General features: G+C 25.5%; 2 protein-coding genes across 4 annotated transcripts; both read right to left on the reverse strand.

The window, feature by feature from the left end:
- Positions 1 to 876: 876 nt before the first annotated feature.
- Positions 877 to 3,580, reverse strand: LOC141538346 (polyubiquitin-B). The gene is made up of 2 exons (XM_074259738.1): positions 3,421 to 3,580; positions 877 to 1,906 (listed from the first exon to the last, which is right to left on the reverse strand). Exon 2 carries the CDS (start codon positions 1,899 to 1,901, stop codon positions 984 to 986), a length of 918 nt encoding a protein of 305 aa, XP_074115839.1. The 5' UTR covers positions 1,902 to 1,906; positions 3,421 to 3,580; the 3' UTR covers positions 877 to 983.
- An 860-nt stretch (positions 3,581 to 4,440) lies between these two features.
- Zn72d (Zinc-finger protein 72D) lies at positions 4,441 to 18,716 on the reverse strand. 3 transcript variants are annotated; one of them, XM_074259735.1, is made up of 11 exons: positions 18,586 to 18,716; positions 17,946 to 18,106; positions 16,572 to 16,919; positions 14,536 to 15,135; positions 13,200 to 13,913; positions 11,726 to 11,960; positions 11,408 to 11,595; positions 9,115 to 9,260; positions 6,943 to 7,038; positions 5,815 to 5,935; positions 4,441 to 5,495 (listed from the first exon to the last, which is right to left on the reverse strand). In XM_074259735.1, exons 1-11 carry the CDS (start codon positions 18,633 to 18,635, stop codon positions 5,212 to 5,214), a joined length of 2,943 nt encoding a protein of 980 aa, XP_074115836.1. In that variant the 5' UTR covers positions 18,636 to 18,716; the 3' UTR covers positions 4,441 to 5,211. The 3 variants fall into 3 exon arrangements, with proteins under 3 accessions (XP_074115836.1, XP_074115838.1, XP_074115835.1); XM_074259737.1 differs by having other exon boundaries at positions 14,536 to 15,021; positions 16,572 to 16,937; XM_074259734.1 differs by having other exon boundaries at positions 16,572 to 16,937.
- Between the last annotated feature and the right edge of the window lie 473 nt (positions 18,717 to 19,189).

The raw sequence follows: 19,189 nt of genomic DNA on the forward strand, positions 1-19,189 counted from the left end.
ACTTCAGTGTCATTAAAAAAAATTGACAGGTAATAATTTATAAAAATTAATTTAACAGGTATTATTTAATAATTTTTAAGAATTATGTAACAAATAAAATTAAAAAAAAAAAAACTAACCTAGAAATTTTAAAAAATTAAAAATACAATTTTTTTGGACAAATTTGCTTGTTAAATAAAATTAAAAAATAGTCAAGTGATTACTAACAAATGTCAAAAAAATTTATTAAAAATTCCACATAAAAAATTATTAGTGGAAAGTTTAAAAATTCTGAAGAATAAATAATTTTTAGATATCAATTAATAAAATTGAATTTTTAAAAATTACAAATTATATGATACTTTTTTTGACAGATTAATTATTGTAAAATTTTAAAATAGTATGACTAATTTTTTTTTCAATATTCAAATGTATTTTTTAAGTACCTAAATTAGAGTAAAAAAAACGTTAGACGTTTATTGATTTTCAGAAAAATTTTTTACAATAAAAATTTAAGATTAAAAAATTTTACAGAAGGAAAATTTATTGTTAGGTTCTTTAAATAAATAGTGTAGAATTATTTGCATAATAAATATTAAAAATTGACTTACTTCTGTAGAAAAAATTGATGAATGTTTGTTGAGTCTCAGACTAATTCTAAGTTTAGGTAAAAGAAGTTTTAGAATGACTTTCAAGGCTTGAAAAAATTTTTAAAATGGTCAAAAACATTAAATTGTATTAATTAAAAAAAAAATCATTAAATTAAAATAAAAATAAATTAAGAAAAAAATTTTTAAATGTGAAATAATTAAAATAATAATAAAAAAAAAAAATCAACTAGAGGAATTAAAAAATAAGGAGACTGTCAAGGTTGATAAAAATTAAAGAAAAAAAAAGTAAGTTTAAATAAAAGAAATTTAGTTTATTTTAAGAAATAAAAAATGGAATTACATAAATTTGACTTGTTTTTTTTTTTTCTTCTTGGTATTGTTAATACTTAGTGTTTATTGACCTCCACGAAGACGAAGTACCAAGTGAAGGGTCGACTCTTTTTGGATATTGTAATCGGACAAGGTTCTGCCATCTTCCAATTGCTTACCAGCGAAGATCAACCTCTGCTGGTCTGGAGGGATTCCTTCTTTATCCTGAATTTTAGCCTTGACATTTTCAATTGTGTCAGAAGCTTCAACTTCTAAAGTAATAGTTTTTCCAGTTAAAGTTTTTACAAAAATTTGCATTCCTCCTCTAAGACGAAGTACCAAGTGAAGGGTCGACTCCTTTTGAATGTTATAGTCAGACAAAGTTCTACCATCTTCTAATTGTTTTCCAGCAAAAATAAGACGTTGCTGGTCTGGAGGGATTCCTTCTTTATCCTGAATTTTAGCTTTAACATTTTCAATTGTATCAGAAGCTTCAACTTCTAGAGTAATAGTTTTTCCAGTCAAAGTTTTAACAAAAATTTGCATTCCTCCTCTTAAACGAAGAACTAAATGCAAAGTTGACTCCTTTTGGATATTATAATCAGACAAAGTTCTGCCATCTTCCAATTGTTTACCAGCGAAGATCAACCTCTGTTGGTCTGGGGGGATTCCTTCTTTATCCTGAATTTTAGCCTTGACATTTTCAATTGTGTCAGAAGCTTCAACTTCTAGAGTAATAGTTTTTCCAGTCAAAGTTTTGACAAAAATCTGCATGCCTCCTCTAAGACGAAGTACCAAGTGAAGAGTAGACTCCTTTTGGATGTTGTAGTCAGACAGAGTACGTCCGTCCTCCAACTGCTTTCCGGCGAAGATCAATCTCTGCTGATCTGGGGGGATTCCCTCCTTGTCCTGAATTTTCGCCTTTACGTTTTCGATTGTATCAGAAGCCTCTACTTCCAAGGTGATCGTCTTGCCGGTCAATGTCTTTACGAAGATCTGCATTGTGTCTAAACAAAGAAAAAAAAATATTAATATAATTTGTTTAAAAAAAAAAAAAAAAAAAAAAACTAGTTAATGACTCATTACATGATAAACATTTTTTTATCTAACTATTCATCATCAAATATTTTATAGAAATTTCATCATACCAATTTTTTTTTTAATTTTTGCAAAAAATTTTTAATAAAAAAAAAAAGTGTTTTTTTAAATTGAAAAAATTATTTTAATTTCTTAAAATATTATAAATTAATTTCTTAATACTTAATTTAAAATTATAAAAAAATTAAATAAAAAAAAATAATTAATTGGAAATTATCAAAAATTTGAAAATCTGTTTTATTAATTAAATTAGAATTAATAAAATATTGTAAAAAAAATGCAATTTTATTTTTAATTTTTTTACACAGAAAAGAATTTTGGTGTTAAATATTTAACACAAAATTATTAAAATTTAAGTCAAAAAAATAAAAAAAAAAAAACATTTTAAATTCCTTCAATAAAGAATTAACATTGTCATTAATTTTTATTTATTTTTTTTTCTAACCAGGAAAATCAATAATCATCTATGACGCACAATATAATTATGTTTATGACTTTGAAATGGCTCAACACAGTGAATAAATTGTAGAAAAAAAACTTCACATGTAAAAATTGTAAAAAAAAAAAAAAAACAATGAGCATAATTTTACATCATTACACTTGAAATTTTGTAAAAATATTTTTTTTGTTCTAATTTAATTAAAAAAAAAAAAAAATAATAAAATGATGAAATATTTTATGAAAATTAATTTAGCTTATGTTTAATAATTCTAAGAATTTTATAACAAATAAATTATTGCAAAAAAAAAATTGACATAAAGAAATTTTATGAAATTAAAAATGCAATTTTTAAAAAATAATTTTTTGGCGCTAATTTTTTTGCTAAATAAAATTAAAAAATTGTAAACTGACAGCTAAATTAATTTTCATAGATTTAATTTATTAAAAACAAATCTAATATAAAATGGCTGCTAATTTCTTTGTTAATAATTTAATTGATATTTCACTCACTGGAAATAAAATAAAAAACTAATAAAATATATTTCTTCTTTTAATAATACTTCTTTGTAAAACTAGAATTTATAATTAAATCAGCAAACGTAGTACTTAATAAAATTTAACTATTTAACTGACAAATATAAATGTCAAACAAAGGCCAAACACAGAAACGTAACGCAAGATGGCGGCGATCGATATCGTTGTCCTTTACCGCACAAAGAAATAATAAAACTCAATAGAAATAAAATAAAATAAAAGTAACTTAATTTAGTCTTTAAAAATTAAAATTAACTATTTCTTCAATACTAAATAAAAAATAATTAATAATTAATGATTAATAAAATGAAAATTAAATTTAGAATTTGTAAAAAAGGTTTTTTTCTGATGCAATGAAAATAAATTTGACGTCAGACTTTCACAAGAAATTAATCAACTTATATAAAAATAAAATTAATGACAATGACTCAGTAAATTAGTGACGTACCTTGATTTCTTCTTGAAGATATAAATGTGTGATATTTATTTTACTAAAACTTTACTTGCTTGAAGAAATGACAGTTAATCGCTGAGAAAAGTTTAACAACTGAAGACCAGAAGAAGAACGTGCCGTTTTATATCCACGACTTAGCGAGGATGAGACAGCAGAAAACAGAAAGCATGAAACGAGAATTTTGATTGGCCGAGTCAGCTCTGACGTCAGAGTCCACGCATGCGCAGTAAAGAAATTCGGCATCGATCGGTTGGTATACGTGAGTCATTTTTTCTTCCTGGTTTTTGTTTCCGAGCTTCTGATTCGTCGGTTTAAATATTCTAGAATCTTCTGAAGTTCTCTGAGTTGACAGTTATTATTATTAAATAAGTATGAGTAATTTATTTATTATCTTTGTATATATTATTTATTTTATTTCTTCTTTGATAAGTTGATTTATTTAGTTGTAAAATTTAATTTTTCTTTTTTTTTTCATAATTTTTGACGTTGAAAATAAAAAATAGTTTTTAATAAATTGTGAAAAAAAAAAAAATGCTTGAAAATTGAAGAAATAAATTTTTTATTGTTCCTGAAACTTAAAAATATTTCAGAGCTAAATTTAAGCATTATTCTTATATTTCCAAGAAATTTTTTTTTTTCAAGTTTATTAATAAATTTTATTTGTTCTATTGTTTTAAGTATAGGGTAAGTGTGGGTATTATTGCGGATTTTTTTTAATTAATTTATTTTTTTAAATTAGTTTATCGCACTCTTGATTTTTTTTGAGGCAATAATCAGTCAAACTTTAGTTTAAAAAAAAAAATTATTTTTTAAAAATTTAATAAAATTACTTTTGAAGTAAGACTGAAAAAACCGCAGTAATACCCACACTTACAATAATAATGAAACTAATAATAATAATAACTTATAATAAATCATTGTTATTATTATTAATAATTAATTAACAATAAATAATTAATTAAATTAAATAACTAAAAAATTCTTAAATCTTACCTAAATAAACTAACAAAAATCTGACATCTCTTCTTAATTTTTATTAATTAAACCATAAGGTTAAAAAATACATTCAATAAGACAATGATCTTAGCCAAAATGAAACTCAAACCCGAAATAACAGTACCAATTACTCGTTAATCGAATATAAATATAAATCAACTAACAATGTAACGGTACACTTATTACACAAATCGCTGTCTGAATATTTAAACAATTTAAAAAAGATTTAGTTAAGTTGCAGACTTAATACTTAGCGACTTATTTATCCTTAAAATTACTCAGCATTTGATAGTAATTAAACATCAATTATCAATTACTAAACACACGTGCACAAGACTCAGTACTACTTTAACGTTAATAATTATCGATTAATTACTGATTAACTGCAGATCGCTCTTCACAGTACTACAAATTGACAATTGTCTTTTAAATAAAACCTTAAATATTTTTTTTTTTTTTTTTAAATTAGTTTGACCAAAATTGAAGTTTTAAAGTTTATAAAAAAAAATTTACTCATACTAAATTGCAAAAATATCAATAATTAATTATTAATTATTTTTATAAAATAATTCCACTCATTCAATTACGTACAATGTAACTTCATAAGTCAATTGACGAAAGAGTAAACATTACAATTGTTTTTTTAAACCTTAAGCAGTAATTAATTATAAAACCGGTGACAAGTAAATAGATAATTAATAACTTATTATTAATATTATCGTTAATTAATAATATTTTGTATCTATTTTAAATTAATAATTATTATTAAGTAAATTACTGAATAATAAATTACTTGGAGTCTGTTTCCATTTTAGTTTCTTCGGCCTTTTTGTCTTTTTTCGAGGCCTCGCAGTCGTTGCCTTCCCCATTGCTATTGTCGCGTCTGCGCTTGCGCGGGAACCGTCCCTTGTGCTTGGGAGGGGGAAGTTGTTCCATGCCGAGAACTTTGTGGATCTGTCGGAACGCCACTAGACGGAGCGCGTGTTGCGCTGAGGCGGTTATGTCTTCTCGTTGTTGGGCGGTCATATTTCCAATTGCATCGGTTGGTTCCTTTTCACAAGGATCTGCTATTCCTAAAAAATATTTAAATTTTATTTTATAAAAAAAAAGTATTTCAATTTAATTTTTTTTAACAAATAAATTTGCACTAAAAAATTATTAAAAAAATTGACTTGTAAAAATTTTAAGAAATTAAAAATGTAATTTTTCAAAAATAATTTTTTGGAGCAATTAGTTTGTTAAAAAAAAATTGAAAAATTGTCAAGTGCTAACTTGAATGTCATAAAATTTGTAAATTCAATCTACATAGCCTAATAATTGATAAAAAAAAATTTTAAAACCCCGTAGTCTTTTTTTACAATAAAATAAATTTTTTTAATTATTTTAAATTACCTGGAGAACCGGGTAATAATATACCACCAGCTACACATTCAAGTAAGCGCCGTAGAGCTTCTCCAAGACTCAATGGACAACCAGCAGTGTTGATAACTTTTTCCGTGAGCAGTTCCAGTGCCTAAAAAAAAAAAAAAAAAAAAAAAAATTATCAATAAATATTAAAAATAATTAATTAATTATAAGATTGAATTTAAAAATCAGGCTACCTGTTCATCTAGGCAGTGTCAAAATTTTGTTGATACCGACGATAAAAACCAAAAAACTTGATTAATATCTTGGTAATAACTATTAAGACACACTCAGACTCGTCATCGGTATCATCATGTGTAATTATAATATTTACAAACTATTTTTAAATTTAAAAGTATTTTAGCCAGAACTAGTGTATAAAATTTTTGAAAACTAAGGATAAGTTTTATAACTTCATTTTTGAATTTAGAAGTCTAAAAAAATTTTTAGTTTGGAGAAAATTTTTTTTTTGCATTTCTTCACGTTTTATATAAAAATACGTTGAATCCAGAAAAAAAATTTTTGAACGCCCTTTTTTATTCGGAAACTGACGTATTTTTTTCATGAAATATGTAGAAATGCAAAAAAAATTTTTTTAAGCAAAAATTTTTTTTTGGACTTAGAAAAAAAAATAGACTTTTTATTATACGCCCTTATTAATTATTATTCTACAAAATTTTAGACATTGACATAACAAATGTTACTTTTTGAAATTGTATTTTCTTCCATGTAAAAAAAAAAATTGTTACATTTAAATGATAAATTTATTTTTAAACTTTCAAAAAAAATTTTGGCAAAAGGAAGAGACAGGGCAAAATTTCAATTTTATTTTATAAAAAAAAAATATTTCAATTTTGATTTTTTTAACCAATAAATTATAGCAAAAAAAATTATTGAAAAAATGGACTTGCAGAAATTTTAATAAATTAAAAATGCAATTTATTAAATTGACGAGAACCTATATGAGATATATAGAGAATAAAATTCTCTACAAAAAAAAATTCTGATGTAATTTTTTTGTCTTTAATATTTGACTCAGAATTTGAAATTCTTTAAAAAACTATTTTTTAATCTATCAATAATTATTTTATAAAATAAAATAATAATAATACTTACCCATGGATTAAGTGGTCCCCAAGTAGGTACACGATTACAAAGATCGCGCATAATACGTATAATAATAACGCAGTTCTGCAGTGATGATGCTCTAGCCTGTGTAAAAGACAAAAGGTATTAATAAAACACTCAAACTAGTCACTAATATAATAAAAATCACTAAACAAAAAAATAATACAAATAAAATCCCTCGGAATCTCATAATATAACCTGATTAATTGCTTTGTGGTGGGCTTTAGCTATCCTTCCAGCCTCGTTATCCTTTTTAGTGTTTACTCATTATTTATAATTATTATTAGAGCCCATTTTATCAAATTATTACCGGGTGTTTAAAAATTTCATTAAATCTTCTTACTGAACAATTAACCCTACAAAATACTAAATAATTTAATTTTGTCATTTAAAAAAAAGTTTTGGCAAAATAAATAAAAAAAAAAAAATAAATAAATAAATAAAAAAAAAAACACCCGATATTTTTTATGACGTGTTTGTGCTTGTCTGTCTTTTAATGCTTATAAGTGCATTTTAGATTTTTTTAAAATTATATTTTTATTATTATTATTTTTATTGTCTATTTTATTTGTAATTTTGCACTAAATTCATTTTTAGACAGACGTAGAACAGACTTAGGCTGTATTTACATATAAATATTTTGTCTGTGGTAATAAATCCAGAATAATTAATTTTTTTATTTTTGAATTTCAAAATTATAAAATTAAAAAAATTTTTTGAATTAAATTTTTTTTCTACTTTATATTTTATATTTAAGGTAATATTATTCTGGATGTAAAGCAGAAAGCTAGCAGATGTAAAAATACAATTATTGATTTTTTAAAAAAAAAATATTTAAATTAAATACTAACAATTTTTTTTTTACTTTTAATTAAAATGAGTACCAATTAAAAAAATTATTTTATTTCTTCTGACTGTTGAATAAAAATTTAGAGTAAAGAAACCAAATATTGACCAGGAAGTTTAAGAATTTAATCTAAGTAAAAATATTAATTTAATTTATCATTATAAGTATTTCGGCTGCATTCGAAAATGCTCTCTAGATACATAATTAAAAAAATGACTTTGTATCTTGTGAAATATTGACATTTTTTAAAATATAAGCTCATCCTGATGTTACACTCATCAAGAGCTTTCATTTGAGTACCCACATCAATTTTTCATATATTTCATATATATATATATATATATATATATATATATATATATATATATATATATATATATATATATATATGTATATATGAAAAATATAACAAATATGCATGTGGGTACTCAAATGAAAGCTCTTGATGAGTGTTATGTCGAGATGAGCTTATATTTTTAAAAATGTAAATAATTAAGAACTGACCTTGTATCTTGTGAAATATTGACATTTTTAAAGATATAAGCTCATCCCGATGTTACACTCATTGAGACCTTTCATTTGAGTACCCACATCAATTTTTCATATATTTATATATTTATATATATTATATATATGTATATATGAAAAATATATTAAAAATGCATGTGGGTACTCAAATGAAAGCTCTTGATGAGAGTAACATCAGGATGAGCTTATATCTTTAAAAATGTCAATATTTAAGAAAATACAGCGCAATTTAACAAAATTTATTATTTAATAAAACAAAATTTTAATTTTTTAATCCAAATAATGTATTGGTTAATTTTATCTAAACTGTTCAATATTTGGAGCCTTTACTCTATCCTCAAAAATTTTTTTCTAGCTTCAATTTTAAACCTAAAAATTGACAAAAAACAATTATGGAAAAATTTGGTACTCATTTAATAAAAAAAAAATGAAAAAATCACAAAGTTATATTATTTACATACTGCCGCTTGACATGCTGATAAAAGAGTTAAAATTAATTAATAAAAATAATTAAAATCTAAGCCAAGGCTGGAAGTTCTAAGACTGCTCATAAAACTTAACTCTTGTCTATTATTTGCACTATCGATTAATTAATTAATATTAATTAATATTACGTGAAATTGGTATAATTAAAATTCGACTCGTAGATAATAATTTGTATACATACAAATATATAATATAACAATTAATAAATGAGCGAAAAAAATAAAAATTGACAAACTCGCGGTTAAATTTTCTTTACTTTGTTTTAAGACTGATGAGTTCAGTTTTAGAATCATTCAAACCTGAAACCACTTGGCATGCCTGAGTTGAGCTAAAGCCTCCAAACACTTAGCCTTGGGAAGTACATCTGGTGGGTCTGGTTTCGTCACTGCGGGCGTCGCGGGCGTCGTTTGCGGTTGAGCAGCTCCCTGCTGCTGTCCAGCACTATCTGAGATCCCAACAAAGAAAGCACAACACGCTTAGACAACACTCAGAGTGTTTGATCATGCTCAACGCACTTATTTTTTAAACCCTCTAATATTTTTTTTTAATCTTTGTTTTTTTTTTAATTTTCAAAAAATTAAAAAAAAAATTTTTTTTTTTTTAATTAATTATCAAGACAAAAAATTAAAATTGTATATTTTAATAAATTTTTAATTATAATTTTTATCTTGATAATTAATTAAAAAATATTTTAATAAATTTTAAAAAAATAATTTTTGTCTTGATAATTAAAAAAAAAAAAAAAAAAAAAAAAAAAAAAAAATGAAATTAATTTTTAAAATCCTCTGATGTAAATAATTGCTTACAAATTCTTCTAATATAAATAAAAAAATTACAATAAGATAAAATAAAAAATAAACAGAGTAATTATTTTAATAATTAATATAAATAAATTGAGGGTATGCATGATCAAAAAGTCTTTAGTTATCGGATTGCCTCAGCGTTGTTTCCTTTCAACTACTGGAGCGTTTTAAGGTAGTACCCTCGCTAGAGTCTTTTTTAAAAATTTGCCAGATTAATTTTCATATAATTCTGCATCGATTGGCGCAATTTGAAAATTTTTGACCATCTAGTTTCAGAGATATTTAATTTCAAAGTTTGAGTTTTGAACGCTCTTATACATTATGGTATACGGGATATCCAAAAGTTTACCTACAAACATTTTTATATCTCAGAAACTTTTCTTAGGATCTTTTTAAAAAACTAGAGTAACGTTAACTAACAACTAAACAATTTTTTAAAAATAATTTCATTGATAATTACCACACAGTTTCACAGATATTTATTAATAAGTAATGAAAAATTTACCTAGACCAGAGTAGCCGAGGAAGGGATACGTTAATAAAGCTATGGCAACAACGCAAGTTTTGTGAGCCAAGAAAAAAGTATGAGACGCGTTAGCGCTGAAAAATTTGAAAAGTTTAATCTACGTCAGGTGTAATATTATAGTTATTAATTTTATTTATTTAAAAAAAAAAAAATAACAATGATTATTTTATAAAAATAAGTATTTTTCAATATTTATTAAAAATTCAAAAAAGTTAACAATTTTACTATAATAATATATATTAATCTTTGATAAGTTATAAAAATAATAGTCAGATGAAATAATAAAAAATAGTAAAATTTAAAATCAGTTAATACATCAACAAAAAAAATTTAATTACTGATTTTTCTGAAAAAACAAAACAATACTGTCAATTATTTTTTTTCAGACATTGTAATTATATTTCCGAATAAATGTATGTAAATAAATAAATAAACGTATGTATCAAAACAGAGATTAGTCTACAGCTGGTCCAAAACACTAGAGTGTAACCATTATAAAATATCTTAGCGCTCATGCAGTGTTGCCAGACTTTTCAAACGATCAGTTTCTCGTTTGTGATTGGCTAAAATAAGTACATAAACAGCAAAAAATTTTAGACTTTTGACTACGGAAGTCGCGAGGGTTCTACCTTAAAAAACGCTCGTCTCTTATTTACTCGACAAACAACCACTCTAAAGACTCTACCAACTTCAAACACATTTTAAATAATTTTATTCACATGAACCTTAAAAGAATTCTAATTTAAATATGTAATAATACTTTAAATACTTTTACGCTTATTTCCCGTTCTTCCAACGTATTTAGTTCATCGACGCGACAGTGTTAAAACAGTCCTCCAGGTACATAGGTTTATGCTAAATAAGTCGCCATTTTTTTTTAATAATAATTAAAAAAATATTTTTTCAAAATATTTTAAATTAATATTTTTTTAGTAAAATAAAATTTAAAAATTTTTAAATGCAAAAAATTGAGCAGAAGTGATTGAAAAAATAACGACTTTGTATTAAAAAAAATTAATTAGTTAAAAAAAATATATTTTATTCCAAACCGTGAAATCCTTGGTACTGTAAAATCCTGGTGCTTAAAAAATGATTCAGTAGATTTAAAAAGGCCATGAAAAGAACAAAATTTAAGTAGGAAAATAAAAATAATAATTTTAAAATAACTAAAAAAATATTGATTATTAATAATTATTAATTATTAATTATTGGTGATTTATCCTTTTCTTGGCCGTTGTTTTTGTTTACAATTGGGTAAGTTACCTGCTGTTGCCGGTGGTTTCGCTGTTTCGCGCATCAGAGGACTTGTGAGAGTGACACTAACAGTTACAGTACCGCCAGATACTGTCAAAGCAGCAGATTCTGGGTGCTTGCCTACGTTGTAGGTCTCTTCAGGGGCCACTATTTTTAGTTGAGATGGTAAAATTTCAACGACTTTGTTCAGTAATGTCCTAAAAAAAATTATGAATTAATAAATAAAATTATTATTAAAAAAATTAATAAAATTATTTTGAAAAATTTTTTGACTAAAAAAATTAATTAATAAAATAATAATAATAATAAAAAAAAAAAAATAATTACTTTGTTGGTTTTTCAGCACACAGAACAACTAAACAGACATGATTATCTCCAGATAACAGCAGTCCTTTGGCCAAATTACCCACACGCATGACATCTCGGATAACACGCGCATCTTCTTTTTCCTTTGGATTTGCAAATGTGGTAGTAGTGTCATCTTTCTTCTTTTCAACCTCTTCTTTTTTTACTTCAGCGGCCGGCGCTGTGGCGTTTCCCGTTGCGGGCAAGGTCTTTTTATCTGTAATTAAAATTTCATATTTGTTAGTAAAAAGTAATCAATTAATTAGTTGAAGTCAATCAAGATTAATTAACAGAAAAAATATCAGGCTACCAGTTCATCTAGGCAGTGTCAAAATTTTGTTGATACCGACGATAAAAACCAAAAAACTTGATTAATATCTTGGTAATAACTATTAAGACACACTCAGACTCGTCATCGGTATCATCATGTGTAATTATTATATTTAAAAAATAATTTAAGATTGATATTAACCATAATAATGATTATGATAATACTATTAATTAATTATTTTATTATTATTATAATCATTAATGTGACATTAAATTTTACTTATCACAAAAATGAAGATTTTAGATTAAATTTACTCTAAAAATCAAAACAATTCAACAAATTAATTTTTTTAATATTTAAAAATCTAATAATCTAATTTTTATGACATTTTTATATGTTTTTAAAATTTAGGCTTAATAATAACAATAACAATAATAATAATAATAATAATAATAATAATAATAATAATAATAATAAAGATCAAATAAAAATTTATATACAATAAAATCTTATAAATCTATCAAATTGGATTGATCAAATTTCAAGATCTAATTGATAAAATGTAATGATTTAAATTATAAATTTATTTAAATTTTCAATTATAAAATAGATTCAATTATTAAATTTTTATGAGTCAGATCTAATTATTAAAATCTGATTGTTTAAATTAAAAATTAGACTTAATTCTTTTTAGATTGAATGATTAAGATCCAATTGTTTAGATCTAATTAGCATCAGTTTAGATTCAACTATTTAGAACTAATTTTTTAGATCTAATACGTTAGATTTAATGAAGAAATCTATTTGTTTATATTCAACAGTTAGATCTAATTATTAGATCCAATTGATGATTCTTATAATATTTGTCTAATTGTTGAGACCTTAAGAATTAAATTAAAAATTAGACTTGATTGTTTAGATCTAATTAGTATCAGTTTAAATATAACTATTTAAATCTAATATATTAGATTCAATGCAAAAATCTATTTATTTATATCCAATAGTTAGATCTAATTGTTTAGATATATAAATCAGATCTAATGAAAAAAAATCTAATTTTTTACTTGTAATTTAATTATTATTGTCATTAATATTATTGTTAAACATTTAATAAAAAAATTATGGTGATCAAGATTATTATTATTATTATTAAAAAAAAAAAAAAAACAAACAAAAAAAACTTACTAGCTTCAGCAAGAACATCAGAAACCAATTTCAAAGCCTTTTCAGTATGAGAAACAATTTTTTTAACAGCCTGCAATTCTTCTTCCTTCGGATAAATACTAGAGTGATGAGCATCAACATGTTTATCATCAGACCTGCGAGGTACAACGGAGAACATCATACCAGGAGGACCAGGGAATGGCCGAGGAGGCATAGGAGGAGCACCAGGACCACGACCACAGCGACGGTACCACTCGTAGTACTCGCACTCTTCTTCATACCGACGACGTTCCTCCCAGTAAATCATCTCTTCGTCCATCATGGGGCCCATCATGCCCATGGGACCCATCTGGTTCATTTCCTCGCGACGGCGAGTAAACTCCTCTCGAGCCTGTTGCCGGCGGTGTTTCTCCTCCAGCATCTTGCGCTGCTTCAGACTCGGCTTGATGTCCACCACCAGGTCAGGGTTCACTTTCTTCTTGTAGGCGAAGCGATGACGCCGACCTTTCATGTGCATGTCCTTGGCGTTCGGGTCGTTGAAACGACACTCGCAGAGTTTGCAATTGAAACTTATTATTTTGCCGTCTTCAGACTTGTTCTCTTCGATGTACTCTTGACCCACCGGCTGGATGTCTTTTTCTTCAGTTATTGATTCTTCAGCTGATTCCTCGATTGCTGACTCGTCTGCTTTTACTTCTGCAGCTGCGTTTTGGTTCACTGTGCCGAGATTTCCAGCTGTAAAATTATTTTTATATTAAATTCTATTTAATAATTTTTTTTTTTATTTTATAATTAAGAAAAATTTAATCAAAAATAATTTTCAAATTTTTAATTTGATGTTAAAAATTCAAAAATATATATATATATAAAAAAAAAAAAAAAAATTTTAATCCTTAATTACTGCTTTAGAAAATAATTTTTTAATTTTAAAAAATGAAAAAAATTTTTTTTTTTTTTCCAAAAATTATTTTCTAATTTTTGATCTCAAAATTTTAATTGAAAATTTTAAATGAAATTTTATAAATAAGAAAATTTTTAAGCTTGTTTAAAAAATTTATCAATTTAGTTACAAACAATGTATTTAAAAAATAATCTAATTAGTAATTAAATTATAATTTGAAAAAATTGAATAAAAAATAATTTAAAAAATTCTATTTTTATATCAAATATATTGATAAGTAAAAAAAAATTGTAATCACAAATTACAAAATTAAATAAATATTTTTATTACAAATAAACATTTTTCTTATTCTCTTAATAATTTAGATTTAATAATAAACAAGAATTTTGGTCTATTTTTAATCTCAAAATTTTCAAATTAAAAAATTATTTACATTTAAAAAAAAAAAATACTTACAAGCAACAAAATTAATTTTAGGAGTTGCAGTAACAGCAGGCTTCTTGGCAGCAGCAGCCCCAGCAGCGGTTGCAGCTCCACCAGTAGCTTTAGCAGCAGCAGCCGGCTTGGGATTGAGGACCGTGGGATCAGCACTGGGAATGGGTTTTCCCAATTTGGTGTGAAGCTTGACGACTTTCTGGTGCTTGGCCCCGCGAATGTGAGCAGCATACGCGTCATTGCCAGTGCAAGTAACATCGCAGAGTTCGCATCTGAGAGAATTACCAGCCCCGCGAGCTGGAGGCTGTTGAGGAACCTTCATCGAAGCCTCCTTCTTCTTGTGCTTCTGGCCCTCCAAGTGCTCGCGGTAAGTCTGGGGACCAGCGCAGCTGATCTTGCAGACATCGCAGTAGTGGAGTTGCTGGGGTTTGGGAGGCGGCTTGGCCCTCATACTCTTCATTCCACTTCCACCTGCTCCAAATCCTTTACGTCCGTAGCCCTGCCAACCTCCAGTCTTCTGGTTAGTTGTATTGTTGCTGTTTGCACTCTGTTGGGCTACGTACATTGTCGCAGCGCTATAAAGCGCTGCGTCATACCCGGAATACGCTGTACTTGCCGTTTCTAAAGAATAAATTTAATACCCATTTTTTCACAAGATAACTACACCCCCTTGTTTTTATTAATTATTATTATTATTATTATTTTTTTTTTTTTTTAAATTATTAAAGCCCCTTTTGATAAATTTAATTTTTTAATTGAATTATTAATTTTTTTTTTCATTTTTAATTTAATTTAATTTTTTAATTGAATTATTGATTTTTTTTTTTCATTTTTAATGATCAAGAAAATTTTATGGGAAATTAAAATTTATTTTTCTTGAAACGGCGTTAGTTTTTTTTAAGATGAATATTAATTAAATTTTTTTTAAATATAATTTTTTACAATTAAATTTTTTATTTTATTCAATTTAATATTGAAATTTTTGAATTATTTAGATAATTTTTTAGTTGCACAATTTTTTTATAAATTAAACTTTAATTAGCTAACGATCGGAATTATCTGAAGAACTAAAAAAAATTTATTTCAATTCTAAAATACTTCTATGATTTTTTTTATAAAGTTAAAGGGATAGAAAAAAAAATTCCAAATTTTTGGGTGATTTTCAACGAACTGTAACTCCGAAGCAAATGATCGTACAGAAAAAAAAAAAAAAAAAAAAAAAAAAGGAAATTGTAGCTCCAAGTGTCTAGTTTTCAGATATGACCGTGAAAATTTTTGATCATGTTCGAGTCTGGAGAAATCCTAAGAAAACTACAAAAAAAAATTTTTCCAAATTTTTTCTCGTCTTAAAAAAAATCTACGGGCTTCAAAAAAATTTTTTCCATTGTTTCGCTGAAAAACTTTTTTAGAAAATTTAATGCCCTTCAATTTGACGTAATCAAAACGCCTGTACGATGATTTGCCGCGGAGTTATCGTCAGTCAAAGCAAAAAAGTACTTTTTCACTTTGACAATCAATAACTCTGGAAATAATGATCGTATAGGAAATCGAAGGACGGTTTTGAAAACTACACGATATTCTCTATAAGATACCGTGAATAGCTTTTGTCAAAAAAAATTTTTTTTAATTGAAAACTTTAACTGAAAAAACGACAAAAATTCGCATAATTAAGGATATTTGGATAACTTGGTATAACTTTGGATAAAATGGATGAACAAAGGATATCGTCGGTATTTTTTCAACCTCCAAGTGTCCCCTAAAATCCCTGAAAAATTCAAAGCGCTGCGATTTTTTCTTCATAGTGCCCCGAAGCTTCAAATTCTTTGTTTTTGCAAAAATCACCATTATTCAACAATAGTGTGATTATTTTTATATAATATCCAATTGATTTAATTTTTGTAGTCTCGTGAAAATAAAAAATTATTTACAACAAAATAATTAAACCCTAAAGATTTACTTTAAAAATTATCAAGGCTGATAATAATTAAATTAATATTCATCTTGGCAAACTTAGCAACTTAAAAATAAATAATTAAAGTCGAGCTTAAAACACTTACTGTTAGTTGCTGCAGCGGGAGCAGCAGCTGGAGTAGCTGGTGCAGTGTACCCAGAAGAATAAGTCGCGTTCTGCGTAGGATTTGACTGCTGATAAGCTGTACTGGCGGCTTGGTAAGTCTTGGCCTGGCCAGTGGTCGTCGCTTGACGAGCAGTCCCGGTGTAAGCACTTGTAGTGCTGTAAGCGGGCTTAGCAGCTTGGTAATGAGTCTCTGTAGTGGTGTAGGTAGCGGCAGCTGCAGCGGCCGCGGGTTGCTGATAATATGTCTTAGTCGCGTCGTAGGTTGCTGCTGGAGCTGGACGACCGTATCCGTAATCGTAGGTTTGGGCTACCGTACCTGGGTTTGCTGCTACAGGGGAAACAAAACCTAGTAACGAATCGATCAACGTTCTACTTTACTTATTTTATTTTTTACTACTATGGGTTACTTAATTATTAATTATTTAATATATTTAAATTTTGTTTTATTTTTTTTTATAAATTTATTAAGGCGCTTGATTTAATGGAAATTTGACTAGACATTAGAAATATTCAATTATATTAAATTTAAGATTTTAAAAAAATTTACGATGCTAAAATTTTGACTTGATTATTTAAATTAAATTATTGTGAAGTAATTAAAAATAAATAAATCAAATAATTATAAAATTTTTCAAAAAATTAAACGAATTATTTTAATAATTGTTTTTTAAATAAATTATTAATGAAGAAATTTGACACTTTGTGTGAATTTTTTTTTTTGTAAATAAAATTTGACAGTTTTAATAAATATTTAATAACAAAAATAAAGAAAAGTTTAATAATTTTATTTATAATTTAAAATGTAAATTGTGAAGTTGAAAAAAAAAAAATAATTTTTGTTTTTTTTTTTTAATAAATTTTTATGAGAAAAAAAAAAATTAGAGAAAACTGTCACAATTTTAATAAATATTTGATAAAAAAATTAAATAATTTTCGACATAATTTAAAATGTAAATTGTGAAATTGAAATAAAAATAATTTTTTTTTTTTTTTAAATAAATTTTTAGGAAAAAATTAAAAAAAAAAAAAAAGTGAAGAAATTTAGAGAAAACTTTCAAAAAAAAATTTTTTTTAAATAAAACTTTCAAGTTTAAAAAAATTAAAGAAAAGTTTGATAATTTTTTTTTACAAAATAAAAATTAAATTGTGAAATTAAAAAAAAAAAATTTTTTTAAAATTCAGTTTTAATAAAATAAAAAAAAAGCAAGAAATCATCAAATGTCAATTCCAGCATCATAAATTAAATTAATTATTTAATCGCGAACAAAACTAATATATTTTATTTAATAAAAATGTTTACTCCATAATTTTTAGAATAAACTTGATAATAATTAATTAATAGCAAGATAATTACCAGCATAAGTCGTGCCAGTGGCTGCTGCGGCAGCAGCAGCTTGATAAGTCTCGTAACCAGTAGCAGCTGCAGCAGCAGGTCTTTGAGTATAGGTAGCAGCGGTAGCTGCTGGTGTCACTGCATAACCAGCTTGTCCAGTTTGATAAGCAGCACTAGTTGCTCTAATTGAAAAAAAAAAAAAAAAAAAAAAAAAAAAACCAATCAATCATCAGCAATTCATAATTAATTACTACATAATACTTTACCAGGAAAATCAATGGCAAGCTTGGGTCGCCGAAAAATTTAAAGGGAAAAATTCACGAAATTAATAACAAAATAATTTAAAAAACTAATTACCAAATAAAAAAAAAAAATAATCCGGCTTGATAAATAAAATAAATAAAAAACTAAATCAGCGAAATGAATAAAAGCGTTCGGCTGGACAAGAAATAATAAAATCAATGAAAGCATCGAGATATAAAATGGCGGACATTACCGGCATAACGTATCGCATGGGTTATGAAATTGTTGGAAAGAAAAAAAATAATAATAACGCGCAATAAATAATGATTGGATATTTTAAAAATAATAATCGTAGTTACGGAATTAGTAATTAATTATTTTAAAATATATTTAAATAATAATTGCAGTAACAACATACCCATATTGAGTACCGCCGTGTGTAAAACCGAAATAATTATTCTGTGCCATCCTTTTTACTTATTCCCACACACAACACAGAGAGACGCCCGGAAAGAAGGAACGACCAAATTAACAACGGAAGTCATTGGGCGTGTCTGATATTTCTGTTGGAATTCCCGTTAGAACTTTTATTTTATTGGTTTAAATTCAGAGAAGAATTTTTTCATTGGATAATAGTGACTCGGACGTTTAATTTCACGGAGACTTACGGAGATATCCGAACTGAGATTCCGGGGATTCGAGTATCGATTGTATTTTAGCGCGGGAAAATTAAAATTTTATTTTTTAAGTTTTTGAATTTTATAATAATAATAATAATAATAATAATATTGTAGAATAAGATCTTATAAATATATCAAACTAATTTGTCCAATTATTAAATCCAATAAATAGATCTAATTATTTCTATCTAATAATTAGATCTAATAGTTCAGATCTGATAATTAAGATCTAATAGTTAGATTAAATTGTTTAGATCTAATTTCTAAAAAAAAAAAAAAAAAATTATACAATACATCTTAATTTCATTATCACATAGTAAAGGTTACAATTAATATAAATTT

This window comes from Cotesia typhae, unplaced genomic scaffold (assembly GCF_013202065.1).
Source record: "Cotesia typhae breed Kobodo isofemale line unplaced genomic scaffold, CoteBio_Ctyphae contig_20, whole genome shotgun sequence".
Classification (NCBI taxonomy): Eukaryota; Metazoa; Arthropoda; class Insecta; order Hymenoptera; family Braconidae; genus Cotesia; species Cotesia typhae.

Coding starts and splice junctions, on each gene's coding strand:
- Zn72d (XM_074259734.1), bottom strand. CDS start 18,635: ATGGCACAGAATAATTATTTCGGTTTTACACACGGCGGTACTCAATAT. Junction 18,107..18,585: donor CACGGCGGTACTCAATATGG/GTATGTTGTTAC, acceptor TTTTTCAATTAG/AGCAACTAGTGCTGCTTATC. Junction 13,914..14,535: donor TAAAATTAATTTTGTTGCTT/GTAAGTATTTTT, acceptor ATAATTTTACAG/CTGGAAATCTCGGCACAGTG.
- LOC141538346 (XM_074259738.1), bottom strand. CDS start 1,901: ATGCAGATCTTCGTAAAGACATTGACCGGCAAGACGATCACCTTGGAA.